The sequence below is a fragment of the Sus scrofa genome, chromosome 16 (assembly GCF_000003025.6).
Source record: "Sus scrofa isolate TJ Tabasco breed Duroc chromosome 16, Sscrofa11.1, whole genome shotgun sequence".
NCBI classification, from domain to species: Eukaryota; Metazoa; Chordata; class Mammalia; order Artiodactyla; family Suidae; genus Sus; species Sus scrofa.
The window spans coordinates 34,279,592-34,305,048 of record NC_010458.4 but is presented as its reverse complement, the minus strand read 5'-3'; the positions used below and the strand labels follow the sequence as shown (position 1 = coordinate 34,305,048).

The window sequence follows — 25,457 nt, the reverse complement described above, 5'->3', positions numbered from 1 at the left end:
CCATTGGAGATCTCTATCAAAGGATATCTTCTCAACATCTGTATTTCAGACTCTGCCAGACAAATCTATTTTACTTGTAAGGAGAATTACCCAGGCTGAACACCCATTCTTACTCACTCAAGGAATGTCTGTGTTTTGAATCTATCCTCAGGAGTTTGTCAGTAGTTTGAACAATACTTCTCTTCATGTTTTCAAATGCTTCTGTAGCAAACAGGACTCAGGTTTTCGGTCCTAAACCTGCTCCTTTGCCTCTGCGCAGCGGGTCGAGACTGGGCCGTGTTTATCATCACGATGTTCGGGTAGCCCAGCACCGTGTTGGAACTCTTCACCACAAGCAAGCTGTGTGTGCCCTGAAGTGGTCGCCAGATGGCAGGCTGCTTTCCAGTGGCTGCAGTGACGGGCTGCTGACTATATGGCCCCATGATCCAGGTGTGACTGCACAGGGTCACGCACTAAAAGTCATACCCCAACCCACAGCAGTCAAGGTAAGAAAAACAGTTTTCTAGGTTTCCCTTTACTCAGAGACCACTGGGTATCCTTTACCCATGAAAACAAAGCCAGCAAGCCAATCCTTTGAGATTTTATTACCCCAGAATTTGTTTGGGACTTTGCCATCACTCTCCCGAAAGACAACCCTATTTATACTCCCCCTGTGTCAGATTTTTTTGGTTGTTAAGTGACTGAAACCTTGAGCTTAAACAAAACAGAAAAAACATTGGCTTATGTTATGGAGGAGTCCTGGTATATACAGCTGATTTAAACATCGGCTGGATGTAGGTCCCTAAGTAGTGTTGTAAGAGTCCTGTTTTTTGGCTCCTGGCTCTGCTTGTCTCTCTCTTTTCTTGTCTTTTTAGGGCCGCACCCTCGGCATATGAGGTTCCCAGGCTAGGGGTGGAATTGGAGCTGCAACCGCTTGCTTATGCCACAGCCACAGCCATGCCAGATCTCACGGTAACACCAGATTCTTAACCTCCTGAGCGAGGCCAGGGATTGAACCTGTGTCCTCATGGATACTAGTCAGATTTGTTTCTGATGAGCCATGATGGGAACTCCCTAGTTTTCATTCTTTATTTGGACTCCATTTGGTGGGCATGATGGCTCTTGGCAGCTTCAGATTCAGATGTTTTAGATGGGAGTTGGATAAGAAACCATTATTCCTTACAACTCTGATAGAAAATCCCAGGCAGGACCCTGGTCTGGCTTTGGTCACTTTCTTGTCTCTCAGTTGATAATTGTGGCCAGAGAAATGGGTACACTGACTGAACAGGCCTATTTCATGAGCTCACACCCAAGAAAGGTGGAGACTCTTCGTAGAGTTAAACCAATGCTCCACCATGCTCTGTCTCATAATTTAATTTAGTTTTTTTTTCCTTTTCAGGGCCACACCTGTGGTATATGGAGGTTCCCAGGCTAGGAGTCAAATTGGAGTTGCAGCTGCCAGGCTACGCCACAGCCACAGCAACACTGGATACCAGTCGCATCTGCAACCTACACAGCAGCTCACGGCAATGCCGGCTCTTTAACCCGCAGAGCAAGGCCAAGGATCGAAGCTGCATCCTCGTGGGCACTAGTCGGGTTCATAACCCATTGAGCTACAATGGGAACTCCAGGCTTATAATTTTTCATTTCTTTGTATTTCAAATTCTTATTTCTAGTAAAAAAAAAGAAAATCCATATTTTCCTTCCTTTGTTGTCACAAATCTATGTCTTGGCTTCAGTGTGGTCCCAGAATATTTATTACCCCACAGAGCAAAGAAATGATTCTATTTTATTGACTGTAAGCAAGTTTATTAGAATGAGAACTTAAATGTTATCACAGAGGCTTTTTTTTTTTTTTTTTTGGCCGCACCCATGCATGTAGAAGTTCTCAAGCCAGGGATGGAACCCATGCTGCAGCAGTGACCCCAAGCTGCTGTAGTGATAATACCAGATCCTTAACCTGCTGTGCCACAGGAGAACTCCAGAGTTTCTTAACATAGGATGGGATATGTAGTGCCTGCTACTACTGCATAATATTGGCCCAATAATGCTATGGTTTTAAATGTCCACAGGACACTGAGAATAATTTTAATTCCAAATTCTCATTACTAATGACTTGAAAAAAATCTAGGGAAAAATGTATGTAAAATATTCTGTCTGTAAACAAAATACAATAACAAAGCAATACAACAAAAAAACAAGTGAAAAACCCAAGCCAAGCTAAACAAGTTACCTTCCTGTTACTGAACTCAAGTTGGGCTGCTTGCCACTTGGAGAGGCTTGGCTGGAAAAGGAAAGGTTGCTTTATTCTATGAATCAACAGGTTGGGCGAAGCATTGTATGACCGCAAGATGTGAGAGGTATGCTTGGGCTGGAGGTGAGTTAAGCATGGGAGGATCTGGTGTAAAGGTTAGTTAAAATATAGCTTTGCTGAAGTGACAAGACAAAAAGCCTCCTTTAAGAACTGCTTCTTGCAAAGAGCTACTTACATTCTTAGACGTCTTATCAGAAATATAGTGAATTGAACTAATTGCGTCATGAAACCTGAGCAGCCAAGCCTTGTGGCAGCTACAACCTGGGGAATCACAAAAACAGTCATAGTGTAAATATTTTCCCACTCACTATCAACTAGCCGAGCAGACTTCATAGGTTGACATCTGTGTGACTCCTCTTGTGATGGAGTTTCTAGTTTTGCCAAAACAGCTTATTTATAGTAAAAGCTAATTAGAAGTAGGGTCTTGAAGAAAATGATTATTAATACATATAAAAAATACTAATATCCATTCCATGACAGAACTTGGGTCCGCCAGCTCAGGAGAATTTCTGAGCCTCTTCAAATTGTATGCAAAACTTTGTGTTTACTGAAATAGCCCTCTTATCCAACCTAGGTAGGGGTGTAGATGAATGGTTATTTTAGAAAGATAATTAAGAAGGTAACCATAAGATATGATATATAAATAGTAAATATATTTATTTCAACTGAAAATTAAATTGTACATTTAGTCACAATATAAGGCAAGTGTATTTACTTTGAGTGTAGGTTGGATGCTTAGAGTTATTCATTGTCCTTGTATGAACTACAACCATATTTCATTGTCTAAGCTTTCTATTTATGACATTTATCCTGGTTATCTATCGCTATTAACAAATTACCCTAAAACTTAGTGGCTTAACACAACAATTATTTTATTTTCTTTTATGGTTTCTGTGGAGCAGATTTGGGAAAGGCTCTTCTGAGCAGTTCTGGCTCAGGGTCTCTCATGAGGTTATAGTCAGACAGTGACTGAAGCTAAAAGTGCTGGGAGCTAGAGCAGCTGGTAGCTGGCCAGGCATCCTCCCTCTTCATTTAATCTCAGAACTTCTATTTGGACTACTTTGGGCTTCCTTCCAACATGGCAGCCTTAAGTTGGATTTTGTGGCTCAGGGCAACAGGGCCAGTGCTTCAGAGAACAAGGTGAAAGTGGCATCATCTTTTATAACCTAATTCGGGAAGTCCTGTAGTGACACTTTTGGTGCATTCTATTGTTTGTGATAGAACAGCAAATAAAATAGTATATACATTATGTTTAGTACTTTATAAAATACTTTTACATATAGAAGATAATATGCAAAAATGAGACTAGTTGCCAGGATGATTGAAAAGGACATACAGATACATATAATTGAACTATTTGTTAAAATAGTCTTTAAAGTTACTGTTACTAGTTATTTAAATTATTAATATAAATGAGTAATACTAAATTCTCTTTTAAAGAATTAACTATAATAATTTGAAAGGCAAGAAAGAAGAAGGCAATTTTATTTTCCGAAATGTATTGGGATCAGAAATAATGAGATTTTTTGAGTTGCGAGCAATCAGACATAGCTCTCTTTTTTCTTCTATTCCCTTCTCTGACCTAGAACCCAAGGACACAGGTAGATAAACCAGAGCGAGGCCATTTCATAACCAGATTCTAGGGGCACATGTCCACCACTCTAGCAGTAGATTTTGCCCCATAGGATGTAGTGAATGTAGTTTTTCAGACACACTATTGTGTGGTTTTTCTGTTTAAAATATTTGCAATTATTATCTAAATTTGAAGAGGACACCAAAGGTGATTTTGAGTTCTTAAGAAGTAATTTCTGGAGAGTGAAGTAGCTCCTGCCTTCGGATCAGAGGTCCAAGAGAGCTGTGATGGGGCTGAGCTCTGGAACTTTTGCTTACCTGCATGCATCACATCCACGAGTTCACCTTCTCCAAGGCTCACCTGCCTGTATGATTATTTGGAACTTTAAGGCCGTGGATTGGTGTCCCTGGAAATCTGAAGTCCTTGCTGTTGGAGGAGGAATGAAGGATGGACACTTACACATCCTGGACATAAATACTGGGCAGAGCATCCAGACCCCAAGCACAAACTCACAGGTAAACTTCTCTGGAGTTCACTTTCTCTCTGATCTAGAATCTTGTGGTAACAACTTATGATAGCGCATAGGACCCAAACCCACCTCTCTTTACCTGTGAATCCATAGGAATTTCAGTTCTTAAGAGTTTATTTTTGTAAAACCTCTTTGAGTTGAAAATTAATTTAACTTACATATCTTTTTTTTTTTTTTTTTTTCAATTCCCCTTCTTTCTTGGCACTGCTTTGGCCGTGAAACTTGAGAGCAGTCTGACTATTCCTGGACAATGACCATAGTCCACTTAAATCTGAAGGTTCATTGTGCCTAAGCCTTTTTTTATATTTAGTCCTTTGTTGCCTTGGGATAAACTTTCTTAGAACTAACATAATTCCTCTAATACTCTAACACCACATGTGGACTTGAGGATACATGTGGACAGAGTATATTGCCTAGAATCAGTTTAAAATGCTTTCATAATGCATCAGAAATTGCCGTAATTCTGTATTTTTTTTGGGGGGGTCATTATTACAGATTTGTTCTCTTGTCTGGCTACCAAAGACAAAGGAGATTGCAACTGGCCAAGGTTCTCCTAAGAATGATGTGACTGTGTGGGCCTGCCCTGCTCTGGCCAGGTCACGTGGGTTTTTTGGTAAGTAAAGAGCTAAGTAGAATGCCGTGTACCAACTGCAGAGTAAGTTTCCATTGGTGGAAAAAGTCACAAATGGAAGATATTCTTCTTCTGGTTCTTTGAAGTATATATTTCATCAGAGGAAAAAGGCCTACACCCACCACACCTCAGGGAGGGTATAGATGAGTGTTTCAGAATCTGACTAAGACTGCTCATCACTGATAATTGTCATGTCTTCTTGCCCATGTGCATGGATCATGCGGTGATGATTGTGGACAGTTTTCAAGCTGTGCTTCTGAATTCTGGGCATAATAGCTCATCTTGCCCTATTGTGAAGAAGAACCAGCAGTGCTGAAATGTGTGGGAGGCAAGGAAATATAATGAGGGGGGAGACTACTCCAGAGCATGAGATTCTGGGGAGCCTCTGCCCTTTCAAGGCAGACTGCTGTTCTTTCTTGGCATAGTTCTGGAAACGTTTACTGGCTACTTTATTATTTTTATTTTTAAAAATACTTTACTGAATTATAACATCCACATGAACGTCTGTACACACGAGGCCAACTTGATAAGTTTCCTGCAAACTGAACATATTCACGTAACCAACACCCAGTTCCAGAAACAGAGCATGATTTCCTCTTCCAGAATCCCTCTACCCCTCACCCTGACTGCCAGCAACCTCAGCCTGTTTCATCTGATTTTATGCTTTATGTCAGACAACGGTTCTCACCTGGGGGCAGTGTCGCCCACCCCCTGCCCACCACCGGGGGACATTGGCAATGTCTGGAGACATTTTTGTCTGTCACAGCTTTGGGGAGGTATGTTACTGGCAGCTAATGGGTAGAGTCCAGAGTTGCTGCTGAACATCCCATCAGAGAAATATCCAGTTGTCTTGGTTGAGAAACCCTGATGTAAAGAGAATCACACACTATCTACCCTTTTATGCTCTGATCAATTTTAATCCTTTGATTCTGATCATTTTTTATTTTCTTTTTTTTTGGCTGCACTCATGGCATGCAGAAGTTCCCAGGCCAGGGATGAAACCAGTGCCACAGCAGCAACCCGAGCCACAGCAGTGATGATGCTGGATCCTTAACCTGCTGAGCTACCAGGGAACTCCTCTAATCATTTAATAAGAAGCAAAAATGTCACATGGAGGCAGGTAGAATCCCAAATAAAATCCGGAGCTGTACTGGCTACCTCTTCTTTTGACCATGCCTGTAGCATGCAGAAATTCCTGGGCCAGTGATAAAACCTACATCATAGCAGTAACCAGAGCCACAGCAGTGACAACACCAGATCCTTAACCTGCTGAGCCACCAGGGAACTCCCAACACTGGCTACTTCTTGAGAGCAAGACCGCATGATGGAGAACAAGACTGAGGTCTTATCCTGAAGAGTCTCAACTGTTCTCAAGTGCAATCTGAAATGCTAAAGGGGAGGAACTGAGGGTGAGTAGTCTCTCCATTTCTCTAGCCCTGGGAAATAGGAAGAAAGAAGTATTCACTGATGAAAGAACAGAGCAGTGGTGTCCAGTCTCTTGTAGACCTCTGATTACATATTCTGTCCTCTTCCTCTCACCATTCAACTTGTCTCCCAGTCATCCCTGAAATTTATTTATCTAACTTTTATTTATTAAGCATCTACTTTGTGCCAGGCACTTTTAGGGGTGCTGGGGATACACAGATGACAATATCCTTGTCCTCATGGAGGCTGCACTTATGTGGGAGGAGACCAACAAAACCCAAATACAGACAATGTTAGGTAGTGATAATACCCATGATGACACTTTGGAGCCTCCGAGGATGTTATTTGGCAGCCGCAAAACACCCATGAGATGACTTCCTGCTTCTGCTGGTCAGCCTGGCTGGAGCTCTGGTTAGCCTCAGAATGACTCTATATCCTTCAGCTGTTACACTGTGTGACTGTGACTTGGTAAATAAAGTACAGGTGGCTCTTGATAGAGCCACTTCAGTGCCAGCCTGAGTGTGGGAGAAGCACGGCTTGGTCCTTTGGATATATGTAATCATAATTCACTGGACCGTCTCAGTTTAGAGAAATATTTTAAATCAAGCCTTAAAACTCAGTTCTTTACAAAATTATAATTCTAGCAGCTGGATAGATGGAGGTATTGATAGATACTTGAATCAGTTTGCTGATGCTTAGAATGAAGAATGTACTTACCATTGCGGTTTTTTTTTGGTTGTTGTTGTTTGCTCCTCTGACCTTAACAAGTTATTTATTTTTAAAGTTTTAATGCCTTATGAATTTTTTCATTGATATTAGATAACAATCCAAAGAGTACATCTAACCTTTTCTCTTTCCCTTAAAATGTTTATGGTTGGAGGAGATGTAGTTACATTGAACTTTTAGACACTATTTTGCATCTCCAACTTAGCAGTTTTTCTGGACACAGTATTTCTCCAAAGTGCATAAGCAGGAAGATTGTTATACAAACACACATTATGTAGTCAGATAAATTTGGAAATTCTGGGTTAAATAAAAACAGTTTTCTTTCCTAAGGATAGCTCAGCGTCTTTGATACATTATGTGTATTGTAAATCAACATTCAGTGTTGCCCTAATCCATTTGGGAAATCTTCGTTTGGGAGCATCTCGAGGTACTTGCTCCACGAACACACTTCAGGGGGCACTGCCACGTGGGGATGCTGAGGTCCTTAACTTCTGCATGTTTTTAACTGTGAGTCACTGTTTCCATTGTGGGTCAAGATCAGCATAAAAAAAGAAATGGAATGGTATAGAATGGAGAAATGGAAAAGTAGATATTGTCTTGTGAAACTTCTGTTATAGCTGTTGGGACATTTGTGCGTCTGTGTATAGGGGTCACCACATAAAATTCGACAACAACGGGTTGTGGTAAAAGATCTGGAAAAAAGCTATTGTAAGTTGTGGTCATGCCTTTACTAAGTCTCACCCTGTTACCCAGAGTCATAATTCTTTGGTGGAAAATTTTAGCTAAAGAGACCTCTCCCAGCTGACCACAGAAGAAAGATAGCATATAATTCCCTCTCCTATCCTGCCAAGAGTTGTAGTTTCTAAGCACTCAAACAGTGGTAGGTCACTTTCTAGCCTACAAGTATGATTCGGCCTTTGACTGGGTTTCATTTTCCAAAGCACACGAATCAGTATGTGGTCTCATTTACACTTGTAGCTGCATAGAGAAGACTAAACTCTCAATGCTTTCAGTGACCATACCCTTGGAACCTGGGGATGTAAATCTTTAACAGGACTTCATCTGAGATAAGGTGGCATTTCCCACTATCTAGTAAACTAAGATTGTCACAAATCTGAGAGAAGTATTTCAAGAATGCTTTTGTTTTGGACTTTCCTTGTGGCACAGTGGGTTAGGGATCTCTCACAGCCATGAGTCTCTGCTGTGGCTCATGTTGCTACTGTGGTGTGGGTTTGATCCCTGGTCCTAGAACTTCCACAGGCATGGCCAAAAAAAAAAAAAAAAAAAAAGCTTTTGTTTCCATCTAAGTGTCGTTTTGCAAAATATTTTTCAAAGCCTGCTCTGTAAAATATTTGGAATTTTTTCCCCCTGTTATCCCTTTTTCGATTTTCTCATCTTTCCTCTTCATCTTATATAATAATAAAGGATGAAAGCATCATTACTGATTGTATTTGTTGAATAGATTTTTCTGTTATAGGTTTAATTTAAAAACATTTGTATAATGATCTATATTCATCCTAACTTAAGTTTTTCATGTCATGGCTTAAATTTCTTAAATTTTTAAAATTAAAAAAACAGTGGGCAGTGGCCTTTAATAGAAAAAGAGGTTCTTCTTTGCATTGGGCCTAGGAGCGTGCTCTAAGTAGTTGAAGCATTGAACTGGATTTGAGTTCTGGCTCTGCTATTAATTAGCTGTGTGACCTTGAACAAGGTGTTTAATATTAAATTTTTTTCTTCATCTGCATTATAAGAGTGTTGTGTTATACCTATGAATTTAAACCTTTTTTATGCACCAACATGTTTTAGGCCAATCCCATGTCTCCCTGGGTGCATGTCTGTGTGTGTGTGCATGCATGAAGAAGAGCATTGGGAGTTAGTGTGTAGATGGAAAAAAAACCTAAGTATCTAAGAAATATCTCCTTCGGGAGTGGATTAGTCTATCTGCGTTCCTTGCTTTTGAGACTCTTGTGTCAGAAAACAAGATTATTTCTGAAATTTCAGCTCTCAATCAAATTGTTAGCAGTACTGCTCCTGTAAGGAGGTGACTACCCACCTTATCTGATTTTAGTTGTGCCCCCGGATACTTACCCAGTTAAAAACATCCAACCTCCTTCCTTCCCCCATCCTCCCATCCCCAGCTTCTTTTCATGGAGTCAGCTTTGTCCAATAAATTTCGATTGTCTTAAGCCATGCAGTTTGTGGTAATTACAGCAGCCTTAGGAAACTGATACAGGCGGGGAGCACTCTGAAGGAGGAATAGTGAAGCAATACTTTATGATGCTGCACAGAGTCTGCCCTCGCTGGTGTTTTCCATGGCAAAAGTTGTGTGGGAGTGCTAGACCTCCTTGCAACCCAGGTCCCAAAGGGATGACTTGAATGTGGCAGGTCTTCAGAGAAGCCCTTTATCCTGGGATTCATGGCCTCAGCTGAGATGGCTTCTCTGTCCTCGGCAACAGCTCTTGCCACGTGGATCATGACCTCTGTTCTTCTTCCCACAGGCCACAGAGGCAGAGTGCTGCACCTGGCTTTGAGTCCAGACCAGACCAAGGTGTTTTCTGCTGCAGCTGATGGCATAGCCTGTGTATGGAATTGCTGCTAGTCACTCAGCCCCTCTCAGCCTCAGCTTCCTCATTTCTAAGTGAGAATAGTGATGTTGGCCTTGCCTTCTCCATAGTGTTGTCATGAGGCTCAGTTGATGTGCCTTTCCTGAGGTGAATGCCTGACCCCCTGATCTTCCTTCTCAGGTTACTTTATTTGCTCTGCTTCATCCCATTGCATTTCCCAGATGTTGTCTTTGACTCTATGCTTCTCTCTCTGCTTTCCTCCTCCTCCTCCACTGCTTCCTCCTCCTCACCTTTTCTTCTTCTCTCTCTGTCTCTTCCTTGTTAGAGATGCATTTTCACTGGTATAGTCACAGTAATATCTGCAACAAAGATTTCTAAACATTTCTTTCCCACTTGTCATTTCTCCTAAGTGCCAGCTTCATACTTCTCTCTTCCTCTGGTTATTTCTTTCTCAAGAAAATTTTATGTCTTTAGCTCAAACTCAATACATCAAAAACACAGCTTATTCACTTGAAAAATATTGATTAAAGTGCTACTCTATGTTAAGCATGCATATTCTTTCCTCTCAAAATGAGGTCTTCTGTGGGATACTCTTTCTCTTCTTCATGCTCCCATGCCTATCCTGATTATCCCATCACTCAGGGAACCTCCTGATAATTCAATTTACCCCTTGTTCTCTGTTTTTTTGTTTCACCCTGGTCATGTCCTGGACACCTGCTAAGCAGTTTGTGGTCATTTCCTTCTAACTAGTTCCCTGTCTTTATTCTTCATGGGTTTCCAAATGACTGGTTAAATTTCTTTTTTTTTTTTTAAATGGATTTTTTAATTTTTTTTTTTTTTTTTTTTTTTTGGTCTTTTTGCCATTTTCTTGGGCCGCTCTCGCGGCATATGGAGGTTCCCAGGCTAGGGGTCGAATCGGAGCTGTAGCCACCAGCCTACACCAGAGCCACAGCAACGCGGGATCCGAGCCGCGTCTGCAACCTACACCACAGCTCACGGCAACGCCGGATCGTTAACCCACTGAGCAAGGGCAGGGGCCGAACCCGCAACCTCATGGTTCCTAGTCGGGTTCGTTAACCGCTGCGCCACGACGGGAACTCCTGGTTAAATTTCTAAAAGCACTCTGCTGATTCTCCTAGTCTCCTGCTCATAAACTCTCAATGACTCCCCATTACCTAACCCCCTGTCTTCAACCTTAAAGCCCTGAGCCCAGAACCTGAAGTTAGGGGACCTGAACTTACCTTGACTCTGCCATAAACTGACTGAGTGAGCTTGGGTATGTCATAATATTTGCAAGGATAGGAATTTGGATTTGAGAACGGCTAAAGTTTCTTCAAGCTTGATCAGGCCACTCTTCTAACTTTTTAATGTTAATCCTCAGTCACCTCCTATGTTAACCCTGGGCTAAGCCTTGTGATTTCCTGCCCTGTGACCTTGTTGGAGCTCTTCCTCTAGTCTGAAATTCCTGCAACTCTCTTTCTTTGCTTCTCATGTCCATTTAAGTTCTAACCTCTCCAGGAAGTGTTTTGAAATGATGTTACCTGGGTTTAAACTCTTGGCATCAGTCTGTATCACCTATTTGGTATTAATACACTCTTCTAGTTGTTTTTAAAAAAATCTTTGTTGCTATGTGAATCTTTGTTTATTTAAGTTTTAGCATGCTTATTTCTTCCCTGGACAATTAAATTGAGGAGTTGAGGGAGCATATGTCATATTTTTTAAGTGCCCTTTGGAATGCTATATGTATATGTCAGATAACAAATGTTGATTGATTTATTTGCTTTGTCATAATGGTTTTCTCCAATACATACACACTCCCTAACACTCCTCCCCCTCAAAAACAAAGTACAAAACAAAAGCCTTGATAATTGAAAATTGGAATAGTGAATACAAGGAGAATTAGTACTTTCCTGCCAAATTGCTAATATATTCTGTTCTCTTCCCTGTTTTTTAACTCAGAAGAATCTGCTTGATGGTGCTAGTAATTCTTGCCTTACAAAATTTTAGGTCACTAAAAGCTGCAGATATGATACTTTCTTATAATACTCACTCTTTTTATTTAAGATAATGGTTTTCATTTGATCTTCTTATTTAGCTAGATATAAACCATAAGAAAAAGCTTAGCAGGGAAAGGAACAAAATGATAAGACCATTTCCTGTGTCCCCTGCCATTCTGATATTGTTCTTCTGTATTAACAATCTCATGACACTGTAGCATTACCAGAGATCATTTCTCTCAGTTAATACTGGGAGTGAATAAGTTTCTCATTTAATAAAAATAGCAATATATTTTTTACTGCTGTTAGTTTTGGTGGAAGTTTGGAATATAGTTTCAGTAAAGAAAAAAATGAACTTACACATAATACACAAAACAAGCCTTTTCTATAACTGATTTTTTACATTTTGTAATATGAAATTTCTATTAACAATTCACATACAGCCAAGCATATATATCTTGGGTGTATAGCTCAAGGAATGTTTAATTTATGAATAGATTAAGATCAAAATCATATGAATAAATCATCCAGATCAAGATATGAACATTTCTTTCTTTTTTTTTTTTTTTTCCTATTTCTTTGGGCTGCTCCCTCGGCATATGGAGGTTCCCAGGCTAGGGGTCGAATCAGAGCTGTAGCCCCTGGCCTACGCCAGAGCCACAGCAACGCGGGATCCCAGCCGCGTCTGCAACCTACACCACAGCTCACGGCAACGCCGGATCCTTAACCCACTGAGCAAGGGCAGGGACCGAACCCGCAACCTCATGGTTCCTAGTCGGATTCGTTAACCACTGCGCCACCACAGGAACTCCTGAACATTTCTTTATTCCAGAAGACTTCTTTGTGGTTAGTCAACACTCCTTCATTATTCTGACTTCTGTCACTATGAATTAGTTTTGCCTTATGCCAACTTTCAGATAAATGGAATCATACAGTAAATCTTTTTTTGTCTTGTTTATTTTACTCTTATTTTCTAAGAGTAATTCATGTTGTTACATGAAACTGTAGTTTGTTCCTTTTTATTGCTGTGTAATATTCTATTGTATAATATTCTATTGTATATACAATGATTATTTATCCATTTTATTATGGATGAATATTTGAGTTATTTTCAATTTTGACTTTTAAGAATAAAGCTGCTATGGACATTCTCAAACACATCTTTGGTGTAAAAAAGTCCTTATTTCTGTGTGGTATTTAGCCAGGAGTGGAATTGGTCATTGCGCATGTGTTCATTTAGTTTTAATAGACACTGCACTTTTCCTAAGAAGCTGTATCAATTTACATTTCCACCATACAACAACGAGAGTTCCATACAACCATTTTTAAGTGGACTTCAAAATCTGTAATAAATGTTGCCAGTAGGGAGTATTCCAGCCATCCTCTTACTGCTGTTAAAATCGTAATTAGGGATTATAGTGGGTATCTAAAATGTCATCCTAATGACTCTTTTAGAGCATCTCTTTTAGATATTAGTATGAGACTTCATTTTCTAACATAGGAGTTCTCATCCTCAGCTGCCTATTAGAATCATTGGGGGAGCTTGTATAAGGAATCCTTTGCCCTGGGTCTCACTGAATTAAATAAAAATTTTTAGAGGTGAGACCTGGGCATTTGTCATTTTAAATAGCCTGGTAAATCTAATGGGCAGCCTTAATTGAAAACCATTATACTAGTATTTTGTTAAGTCTTTACACTATGTTCCTTCATTTGTTTTAAAAAGCTGTATCTTAGTGTTACTATTTGTTCTTAGTTTGCATTTACTTTGTGTGTGTGTATGTATATATGTGTGTATATATACACACTTATAAAATTTATATTCCCAGAGTTCCCGTTGTGCCTCATCATTAATGAATCTGACTAGTATCCAGGAGGATGTGGGTTTGACCCCTGGCCTTGCTCAGGGGGTTAAGGATCTGGTGTCACCATGAGCTGTGATGTAGGTTGCAGACACAGCTCGGATCTCGCATTGCTGTGGGTGTGGTGTAGGCTGGCAACTACAGCTCCGATTTAACCCCTAGCCAGGGAACTTCCATATGATGAGTGTGTGGCCCTAAAAAGATCAAAAAACAAAAAAGATTAAAAAGTAAAAATAAAATTTATATTCTCAAAGGAACCGATAGAAATCACAGGATTCTGTTCACATAATCACATCACAGTGGCTACTGGGTAGATGACTATCCACAAAGTTCAATATGCTGAATAAACATCTTGAGTTTTTTTCCCAAAGGAAATATTCAGGCCATGATTCCACATTCATTCCCTAGTCTGAGATGGCAGCCACTGATTGGCCCTACCCAGTCTCAAGGACAAGGAGAGCCAAGGAGTCACCTAGATAATCCAGGCTTAAATTCAAACTACTGAGAAAGGAGGTTGACTTGTGGTTGTACACTTTTCTTGGCTGGCTAAGTGCCTAATTCCCCCCAATTTTAATTTGTTTCTTCCCTGCCTTTGGAAAGTACTGTAAAGCCTTTCCTGTTTCTACGTGTCCCATTGACTCAGGTTCTTGCATATAAATCTGAATAGCAGGTATTAATGAAGAACAATGGCTTGTGAAGGGCAAACATTTCCTTTTAACCCAAATGCTCCAGACTGACTGTTTCTGTTTCAGCCCTTCACTCTACTTGTTACTAGACAGACTGACCTTAGTGTCCCTCTTGCTGAGTCAGTGATGTGCATAATTCAAGCAGAGTTTGTATGTCACTTGTCACTTAAATGGATAATACAGGTGACATCGGTCCCTTGATCTTTCCCTCTAGAAGGTTCTGTATTCACTCTGCTTCACTTTGCTGGTGGAGATCTGCCCACTAAAGTTATAGGGGAGAAATAGAGACAATGATACAAATTGGTTTTATTTATGATAAAATTAAGAAGTAACAGCAAATGAAATGAAAAACAATTATCTAAACTGCATGCTTCATAGTATTAACTATCCAGTTGAGGTGTTTCTTTGAGAGAAGAATATAGACTCCAGGTCCTCGTGGGTCTCCGCATTTCTCTGAAAGGCCAAAGGCAGTGACGCCTCTGAAAATGCCCTCACAAATCAGAGGTGCTCCAGAATCTCCCTGGGGGAAAACAAGAGGAATGGTGGAGACCACATCAAACATGGCCACTAGCAGAACGAAAGAAATTCCATTCAGTGTGGAGCACTTAAGGTAAAATTAAGACCAACCTCGACTTACCTGATAATTAATGCTTAAAAAACCCAAATGTTTTGGGGAATGTTTTAAAATTGGTTTTCTTTTTTATATTATATTTTTTTATTATAATCAAGTTATTTCCCCAATACATTTTTTTCCTACTGTACAGCATAGTGACCCAGTGACACATACATGTATACATTCTTTTTTCTCACATTATCATGCTCCATTGTAAGTGACTAGACGTACTTCTCAGTGCTACACAGCAGGAAAACTGGTTTTCTTGATTTGTGTATGAGGCAGTGAAAATTGAAAGGAAACTTGTATTATTGTTTGTGTTATCCACTAATTTTGAGACAGATTCTCTGCTTTAGAAAGGAAATTCTCCTGTTGGTCATTTTCTCAAAATGCTTAACAACTCAAGAGATAAAATAGTCAAATAGAGATGGGACACTGAGGCAAAGAGAAAAAAACCATGTTTTCTAGTTCCTCTAGCAGATAACTGTCTTCCCAAAGAAACAAAACCAAAGCAGTCTTTCCCTTCACCTCCCCAAATAGCAGAAATTGCTTCTTCAAGTGTCCTTTTTCTTTAAATAAGAAAGATACATTTAATGAAATAAGTTATACAATAATATCTCTGAAGCGCATATGGAATGTGAAAGATGAAAGACTCAAAATAAAATTAAACTCATCAATATAGTAATCACTGAAGAGAAAATTACATATATTTATGATTAATTTTTTTTTTTAAGGACCACAGGTGCAGCATGTGGAAGTTCCCAGGCTAGGGGTCAAATCGGAGCTATAGCTGCCAGCCTACGCCACAGCCACAGTAACACAGGATCTGAGCTGCATCTAAGACCTACACCACAGCTTTCCGGATCCTTAACCCACTGAGCAGAGCCAGGGATCAAATCCACATCCTCATGGATACTAGTTGGGTAGGTTTCTGCAAAGCCACATTGGGAACTCCCAAAAATTACATTTTAAAGCCTGTGTTATTAATCTGCCAGTCTATCACCCTATCGTAGGATCAATGAACATTAAAATTAGACCTTGGAAGAAAACTTCCTTCATTTCCCACAAACACCATTCTTCTCTAGCAAACATTATTGACTTAGTCAATATCTGTGGAGCACTTACCATGTGCTGGGTCGTTTCCTAGATACTAGGAATAGATCAGTGAACAAAATAGATAAAAAGTACTATTTTTGTGGAATTTACATTATTCTTTGCTTTCCCCCTGAGTCTCCTTTGAGCATCTGATGCTAGATGGATCCTGCTGGAAGTCAGTGATTACACGTTGGAGCTGCCTGGCTCCACCAGCAGGGGGGCTTCGGTTAGTTGTAAGTCACGTTTTATTCCTGTGCTTGAGCTACCCAATGTGTGACTTTGTATTCTTTCAAGGAACTCTAGAATCAGCATACTTAAACATATTTAAGGTCTAGAGTCCTGATTAGCCGTTTCCCCACGGCTTCTTTAGGGAAGATGGGTGATGGGTGGTGCTGGACGGAGGGCTGTTGAGGCTTTTACATAGAGTTCTGCAAACACAAGGCTCTGAGGGCCCAGCTCTAACCCAGGGAGGTGAGAAATGATAAACCAGTGCTCAGAGCTAAAAACCTTTGTCAGGTGTTTTTCTGCTCCCATCTTTAAGCAGAGTCTTGTCCCAGCCTTCCACTGGTAGGGGGGCTTGATGTTTTCCAGTACAGATTGTGCTTAGAAGTTCTTTCCTGGGGGTTGAGCTCAGCTCTAGGAAGCTATAGGGTCTACCCTGAGATCTTCAATCAGTCTTGGGAATGCAGGCATTACAGACCCCTGGAAATTTGGGGGTGCTCAGATAAGGAAAAGGGACTGAAAGCCCTAGAAGAACCCTGACTTCAGCTCTCCTGAGTGTTATGTATTTTCAGTTTAGCTGTACATGTTAATATGAACAAGGAGAAAAAAATTGTTTCTCAGTGGTTTTTGATAAAAAATCAAGAAGATGTAATAGTTCAACCCATGCACTACCAGTGAACTTGTTATTTTTGATGAACAACTCACCTGAGCTGAGAACATTAATTTATTTGACTGGAGTTTTATCAAACTTCTTTTAAAAAGTGCTATGTCCCTGTAGAAGCTAATGCCACGACAAGGCAAAGTGTGACTTACAGTTTCTATATCTGTGTGACTTAACCCAACAGCTAAAATTTGGGATCTTATTTTACTTACATTGCAGGAGTCTTTTCCACCTTGGGGGCTTCCGGCACAAATCATATTCAGTCCAATCACAGTAGTGTAATTATAGTGGCTTTTATCATTGCAGATTTTTCTGTCTATCACGGTGACATTGACTTCTCTCAAAATATCAGACCGAGGTGAATTATTGTGAAACTTTCCCCATCCTGCAACTCGACACACAGTTCCGGGTTTCACATCATCCCCCACTTTAGGGAGATGAAGGACAGCCACGTTTTTATTCAGTGTTGCTTTTTTGTTCAGCTGTTGGGAGACAGGCAAAAAGAGTTAGAATGAGATTATTAAATTTTTCATATTTTTATTTACATTCTAACTCAACCCTCAGGGACCCACTAGGCACCTATAGTCTGTATTTATAGGGGCACCAAGAAAGGCGTCCATGTAGGTGGCCAGATTGTAGGAACTTCTGTGACTTTTTTTAAAAACAGCTGCACCTGTGGCATTTGGAAGTTTCTGGTTTAGGAGTTGAATCGGAGCTGCAGCTGCTGGCCTACACTATAGCCACGCCGACACCGGATCCAAGCCTCATCTGTGACCTACACCACAGCTTGCAGCAATGCCAGATCCTTAACCCACTGAAGGAGGCCAGAGATTGCACTGCATCCTCACAGAGACAACGTCGGATCCTTAACCTGTTGAACCACAGATAGGAATTCTTCTGCGGCTTTTAAGTCGATCAAAAGTACAGTCAAAGGTTTGTACCTTTAGAAGTTTAAGGTCACCCTCATGTGTGTCCTGGTCAAAGCATGGATAAGGATACTCTTTCTTAACAAGCATTATCTGTTTTTCAGGCTCTTTCTTGGTTATCGAGTGAGCTCCAAGGATGATCTGGGATTTTTTGTTCCTAAAAACAGACACAGCACTGTTAATTTGGTTTAATCAGGAGCTGAGCTTACTATGTGCTGATCAGTTTCATTGTCCTGTTTGTTAATATGCTTGCTGTGGAAATAATTGTTTGTGGCTCAGAAGAAAAAAAATTTGTATTTTAAAGAATAAAAAGGAAGTTGTTCATGAATTTGTCATTATCATTATCATTACAATCACCTGCAGCTTATTTATAACAAGCTAAAACTAGGTTCCTTGAAAATCAAATAATAAGTGAATTCCATGGCAGCTAAGCCTCGGAATCTGTGGGGTTTTACTGCTGTGCCCTCGACTCCCCTTTAGCTGTAATAGACGATCAGGTTGCAGATGACTAGAAAACAGAGGTCTCAGTAGTCTAGAGACAAAAACAAAAGACACTTGATGGTTACAGACTAATGCACTGGAGAAACCTGTGTAAGAGAATAGCAAGTAAATGGAAAAACTTTCAGAAATCGATTGCGTGGTGGAAGTTCCTATTTGCAAGGCATTGAGGAGATGGAGGTCTGAAGGAGGGGCCCAGACTTCTTTCCTTTTCTTACTCTGTGCTAAAGGTTCATCTTAATTAATAAAATAAAAATCCTTTTTTTTTTTTTTTCTTTTTAGGGCTACACCTGTGGCATATGAAGTTCCCAGGCTGGGGGCTGAATAGGAGCTGCAGCTGCCAGCCTACGCCATAAGCCTCACGAACACCATGCTGGGTTCTTAACCTGCTGAGCCACAACAGGAACTCCAAACTCAAAATACTTTCTGATATGGAGTTCTTGTTGTGGCTCAGTAGGTTAAGAACCTGACTAGTCTCTGAGGATTTGGGTTCCATTCTTGACCTCACTCAGTGGGTTAAGGACCCAGCACTGCAGCAAGCTGCAGCATAGGTCTCAGATGTGGCTGGAATCCGGTTTTGCTATGGCTGTGGTGTAGGCCAGTAGCTGCAGCTCTGATTCAGCCCCTAGCTGGGGAACCTCCATATCCCACAGGTGCGGCCATAAAAAGAAAAAAAAACTTTCTGATGTACTAATGATTAAGGCCATTATCACTCACAATTTCGGATAAACTACACCAAGCATATATTCACACTGCTGTTTTCCCATTACACAGCTGACAATAGTCTCACTTAAGACATTAGAATGGTGCTTTCAGTAGAGTACATTTTGATGATGAAACGTTCTATAAATCTGCACTGTCTATGTTGGCTACTGAGGACCTGAAATGTAGCCAGTGAGACCAAGGAACTAAATCTGTAATTTGATTTCACTCTAATTAATGTAAATGTATATATAGCCAGATGGAAATTTACGTAGCCCACAAGATAGTGGCTATCATAATAGACAGCCCAGGTTTAGCGACTAGATTTAGGGAGTGGAGAAAAGGTCAGCCCTGGAAGAGGTCTGAAGGTGTGGTTGACAGTAGTTAAGAGATGGCTGAAGGTGTGAGTTCATCAGAAAAACAGGAAGGCATTCAAAAGAAGTGCTCACCACTGATAGAGCTGCTCAGGCTCAAGGGGACGCTGAAATTTCCACATGTCCACACTATCATGAAGTCAAGACCAAAAGCAAAGATGTGTAGCACCTGAGCCTAGGGACTCTAGATAAAATTTATAGAAAGAGCTCTGGGTGCTGCTTCCTCATTGGTCTGATTCTTTGGGATTGAGTCTGGGCTCATCTCCATGCTGGGGTAAAGCAAGTCGCCAAAGAGGTAAGTGATGTGAAAATCCTGTGCCTTTAGTGGTACTTACTCTTCTCATTAATATTGCCCCATGTTAGAATATCTGCACAAACACTTACAGGGCACAGTGAGCTGCAGTCAAAACCCAGTCTTTTGCGATCAGAGCCCCGGCACAGATGTTTTTTCCTTCTAGTAACACCATGTAGGGTCTTGAATGCGGGGTCACTGGATTTCCTCCGATAATTTCTACGCAGAAATCTGTTAAAAAGAAAAAAATGAATTACATGAGTGCTCACCTCAAAGAGTTCTACTTGAAGTTGAGTTTCTAAAACCAGACATGCTTTTCTCTCTCAAAGAGGAAGGGAGGTGAGAATACCCTTCCCTCCTTCCACGTGGATCTCAGATACCTGAATATAAGTCCCTTTCCTGTTGGACTCTCTGGGAAGGTCATACTCTTTCACCCACAGAAACCATGCTATTGGCAGTTCCGGGGAACATCAGGCTGGAAATCTGTCATAACCACTGACCTAAGGTTTCAGGACTTGCAAAGGGCCAACAGCTGTGCATTGGTCTATACCAGTTAACAGGTGCAAGAGGAGCTGCTGGTGGCTATGACAACCTTCAGTGCCTCCACCCCTCTCTAAATATTAATCTGGGGAAGTAGAGTGGCTTTTAGAAGTTTGAAAACCGCCCTTTTCACCCCAAACCCTTGCAAAACCCCACAGTTTATAAGCTGACATTAGCACCTTTTAGCAGTGATCCTACCCATAAGATTTTGGGTCATTGTGAGACTTCTGCTTATTGAAATTTGCATTCTTCTCATTCATAAATTGAGAGAACAATGTCTTATGCATCTGAAGCTCCCCTTTAATTCTCAGACTGAACCATGTGGTTTAATCTAAGCCCTTTTCTGATGAAGAGAGGAGAGAAGATGTTATAAGGAGAGAATTCTTCCTTAGTCAAATTTCTTTGATGATAGGCCAAGAGTACAGATTCTTTTTTCTTTTTCTGGCCACCTCATGGTATATGGAGTTCCCAAACCAGAGATCAGAGCTAAGCTGCAGCTGTGGCAATGTCTGATCCTTTAACCCACTGTGCTGGGCTGGGGATTTGAACCTGCGTACTGGCACTGCAGAAATGTGCCACAGTGGGAACTCCATAGATTCATTATTAGAAAACAGTGAGACTGAAACACAGGGCAAACTGTCCATGTTGGTTGAGAGGATCCTTTGCCCTTGCAATATACTCTCAGCACTCACCTTCCTACACCACACGTTCTTGGATTCTCCCCAAACACTTCTGACCATTGTCTGAGACCTGTGGTTCCTTAAATAGGGCACAGAGCCCATTACTCTATTATTATTATTATTATTATCATTTTATTACTGCTTTCCAGGGCTGGATCTGCAGCATATGGAAGTTCCCAGGCTAGGGGTCAAACCAGAGCAACAGTTGCCAGCCTAAGCCACAGCCATAGCAACACTGGATCTACCCACGTTTGCAACCCACACTACAGCCCGTGGCAATGCTGGATCCCTGACTCACTGAGCGAGGCCAGAGATCGAACCTATGTCCTCCTGGCTACGAGTCAGGCTTGCTACTGCTGTACCGGTGTTACAATGGGAACACTATGTTACTCCATTATTAAAGTTAATTCTTTGCCAGTTTCACAATAAAGTGTAAATAATAAGAGTTGGAGGAAAAGGAGGAGAGTGTCCAGAAGGGCTCTCATTTCCAAAAGGGAGTGGGGATAGGGAAGTCCTAGGCTGAAGAAGTAAAAGGATAAGGCACTTAGAGAAACCGAGAGGACTTCACCCACATCTCAATTTTCCTCGGGTGTGTCATGAATAGATGGGTTCCAGAGATTCATCTTTGGACCATCTGAGCTGCAGAAATCATAAACTCAATAGATTACCCCCTTTTGCAGAGCTCTCTGTTTGGTGAGCACACATACTATCTCCTGCAAACTGGGATTCTGGAATAGGATTTAAGGCAGGGAATAGGACTTTAAAACTAGCAGTTCTTGAAGTCCTGCTGTATAGCACAAGGAACTATTTCTAATTATTTGTGATGGAACATGATGGAGGATAATGTGAGAAAAAGAATGTATATGTATGTATAACTTGGTCACTTTGCTGTACAACAGAAATTGACAGAACATTGTAAATCAACTATAATAAAAAATAAAAAAAAACCCCTAGGAATTCTTGGTCCTCACCCAAGATCCAAATAAATTAAAATCATTGGAACTGGGGCTGGGATGTCAGTATTGTTTCAAAAGCTTCCTGAGGACTCTAATGGGTTAGGGGGTTAAGCCTACCCATCCAGAGTATCAAATATTACTTTGCTGTGTCTGTTCCTTTAAGGGCCCACATTGCTCCCTCTGACCTCATGAAACAAAGTTGCTTTCATCTTTTCCTTGGAAGGAAAGATGATTGAATTTTACTTGTCAGCCCAGTTCAGCCTAGCCCCAGAGTGGTCCTCACTGCCTAGAGTTTTTAAAGAACAGAGCTACCAGGGGCTATCCCCCTTCTAGTGATAATCCCATCACTTTCCCAGCATTTCAAGTAGATGTATGTACAGCTCACACAAAATCAGGCAGGTTGGTTACCACCTAATACATCAAAGAATAAGCTTAAAACAAAACATTAAAGCACCCCCAAAGAGCCGATGTGGAGACGTTCCCAATGTCCTAATGTATTCCCAAGGATACACTAATCTGGAGAAACAATGACAAATACTCAAATCATTCCTGATTTTTGAAGGGTATCTGGGTCAGGTTTGTTTAAACGGTCTATAAAACTCTCCATGCATTTTCTGTAGCAAGAAAGGCTGAGGCACCACTGTTCCTTTCTTGAAAAGTACACTTTGTTTTTCTAATTTAAGAGCTTTTGGTTTATTTATTTACTTGTTTTTACAGTGTCCATTTTGGCAATTTTCAAGCCACAAATTGACAGCATTGGTGGTTTTGTTATCTTTTGAAAAGGAATTGTAAAGAAGAAAGAAGGATTTTTTTTCCTATTAAAATAAAGACGTGTTTAGAATCCAAGAAAGAATGTTAAATTTTGGGGGTGGGGGAATGTCCTTTTAGTAGACTTACCTAATATTGCCAAAAGTTCATTAAAGTCTGCTCCATTTTGCTGAATGGTTATAATGGAAAGGACAAGAGTCAGTCTTACCTTCATGAATTTGGAGAAAAATGACAATCGAGAGAGTGGCTGCCAGAAAGGTAGAGGAGTTCCTCATTGTGGCTGGTGTCCCCACATCAATCGGTTGTGAAAATCTGTTTTCAGTTCTTGACTGGCTCTTCTTTATATACTGAGAATACAAAGGATGTGGTTTCCTTGCCTCTTTCTAGTTGCAAAGTTGAGCCCTAGGGAAGAACACCCAAGTGAGGGTAGTGAATAATTGCTCCTTAGCAGTGGGTGTGCTTTCCTTGGCTAGGACTGCTGAGGGGAAAGGGTTGTAATTCTACAGGCCAGTGGGGACAAGGGGACCTTGTTGCCATCAGAACATAGTACACAAGAAGAGATTCTAAATATCTCAGCTGTGATTTTGAGGAGTCTATACTTTCCAATAGCACCAACCTTATCTTCTGTATCCATGAATGAAAGATCTTTAAAGGATTAAGTTAGAGCTTAAAAAAAAAATGTCCTAAAAAATTGATCACCAACTAAGTATCTTTCCAGTTATCTCCTTGGCTTTTGTAAGGATTAATTGGCCAAGGGCACATGGAAATGTAGGAAGGAGACATTTATTTATAAGCTCCTGCCTGGATTTTCCTTCCCCACTTCGTGGAGGATTATTGTGCTCTGGTCTGGAGTCTGGCAGTGGGGACAGAGGCTGATGAGGGTAGGGGGGTTGGCTCTTTCCAGCCCTCTGATTGTGCTGCCACTGATTGTTCGATTTTACACCTTTAGATATATGGAAGTATCTCTGAGTTTCCACTTCCTCCCTCTCTCCCTTCCTTCCCTCCCTCCCTCCTTCCTTCCTCCATCCCTCCCTCCCTTCTTCCCTCCTTCCTCCATCCCTCTCTCCCTTCCTTCCCTCCCTCCCTCCTTCCTTCCCTCCTCCATTCCTCCCTCCCTCCCTCTCTCTCTCCTTCCTGTCTTTCCTTCCTTCTTTTTGGATTTAGCTAAGAAAAGAAAATGGGAATCAGACACGGCTATTTTGTTCCAATACTGGAGAACATCTTACTCCAAGAAGGATCATCCTCAGTCCTTGAAGGAACACTATTCAGTATGCTTTCTTTAAGAAAATTCTTTAGTTCTTTTTCTGAGGATGTGGTCTTTATTATATGACATGTGTATTGGTCATATGTTTGATCAGGATGTTTGGTGTTAAACCAGACATCCCCAGAGTTAGCACCCTGATGACTTCAGACCCAGAGGTTACTTTTTCAGAAATCACATGACCTGGGAAGGAAGCGCTGCTGAGACCCCTGTGTTTCCTCTTCTCAGATATTACTAGCACATCAAAGATCAATCATTTTCAGTAAAGCAGTGGAATATCCTGCTTCTGGTCTTGGTGAATAATTTCACTGTAGACTTAAAAAAACCCAAATTTTGATTGACCACCTACTGAAAATTTCTTAAAGGAAACATTGACAGTTCTTGTTTCTTTTTATGTGAATATGGTTAACGTTGATTCACGGTGACTTTTAACAGCTTTCTGAGATACAATTTAGATACTGTAAAGTTCACTAATCTCAAGGGTAAAATCCAGTGGCTTTTAGTATATTCACAGAGTTGTGCAACCATCACCATTAATTTTCATCATTCCCCAAAGAAGCCTCATCAGCAGTTACTTTCCATTACCCTTCTTCCTGTACTTTCCTGCCCAAGACAACCGCTAACCTACTTTCTCTCTCCTTAGACTTGCATATTTTGGACATTTCATATAAATGCAATAGTACAATACATGGTCTTTTGTGACTGACATTTTCTACTTAGCATAATGCTTTTGGGGTTCATCTACATCGTAGCATGTATTAGTGGTTTCTTTCTTTTTCGTTGCCAAATAATATTCCATCATATGGAAATGCCACATTTTATTAACCATTTCATCAGCTGATAGACATTTCTGCTGTTTCCACTTTTTGCCTATTATGAATAATGCTGCTATGAACATTTATGTACTAATTTTTGTGTGGATACGTTTTCTTTTTTGGATAGGGTTGGATTACTGGGTCATATGGCAGCTATGTTTAACATCTTGAGGAAGTTTTAAACTGTTTTCCAAAGTGGCTGCATCATTTTACATCCCCATCAATAATGTATGAATATTCCAAGGTTTCTATATTATTGCCAATACATGTTACTATTATTTTTTATAGGTGCTATTCTAGTGGGTGTGAAGCAGGTTCTCGTTGTGGTTTTGATCTACATTTCTGTGATGCCTAATGTTGAGTTTATTTTCACATGCTTACTATTTGTATATCTTATTTGGAAAAATGTCTATTCAAATATTTTGCCTGTTTTTTTAATCAGGTTATTTATTATTGAGTTGTAAGTGTTTTTATACGTTCTGATTATGAGTCCCTTATAAAACACATGATTTCTAAATATTTTCTCCAAGTCTGTGGGTTGTCTTTTATTTTTCTTGATGGTTCACAAGTTTTAAATTTTGATGAGTCCAACTTACCAATCTTTTATCACTTGCACTCTTGGTGTCACATCTAAAAAATCATTGACTAACCCAAGATCACAAAGATTTACTCTTTGATTTTCTTTTTCTTTTAAATTATAGTTAATTTACAATGTTGTGCCAATTTCTACTATAAAGAAAAGTGACCCAGTCAAATATATATACATGACTG

General features: G+C 40.4%; 2 protein-coding genes across 2 annotated transcripts in view; one reads left to right on the top strand and one right to left on the bottom strand.

The window, feature by feature from the left end:
• CDC20B (cell division cycle 20B) overlaps positions 1 to 10,563 on the top strand; it is a 60,103-nt gene extending 49,540 nt beyond the window's left edge. The window contains exons 9-12 of the mRNA XM_021076691.1: positions 260 to 485; positions 4,256 to 4,381; positions 4,891 to 5,008; positions 9,676 to 10,563. Coding sequence (XP_020932350.1) covers positions 260 to 485; positions 4,256 to 4,381; positions 4,891 to 5,008; positions 9,676 to 9,776 — 571 coding nt within the window. The 3' untranslated portion in view covers positions 9,777 to 10,563. The remainder of the gene's footprint in view (positions 1 to 259; positions 486 to 4,255; positions 4,382 to 4,890; positions 5,009 to 9,675) is intronic.
• Positions 14,627 to 22,889, bottom strand: GZMA (granzyme A (granzyme 1, cytotoxic T-lymphocyte-associated serine esterase 3); the record flags this gene model as incomplete). The annotated part of the gene is given in 5 exon segments (NM_001198926.1): positions 14,627 to 14,803; positions 17,087 to 17,356; positions 17,816 to 17,957; positions 19,759 to 19,897; positions 22,819 to 22,889. Coding segments are annotated over 5 exon segments (780 nt in total). The 3' UTR covers positions 14,627 to 14,641.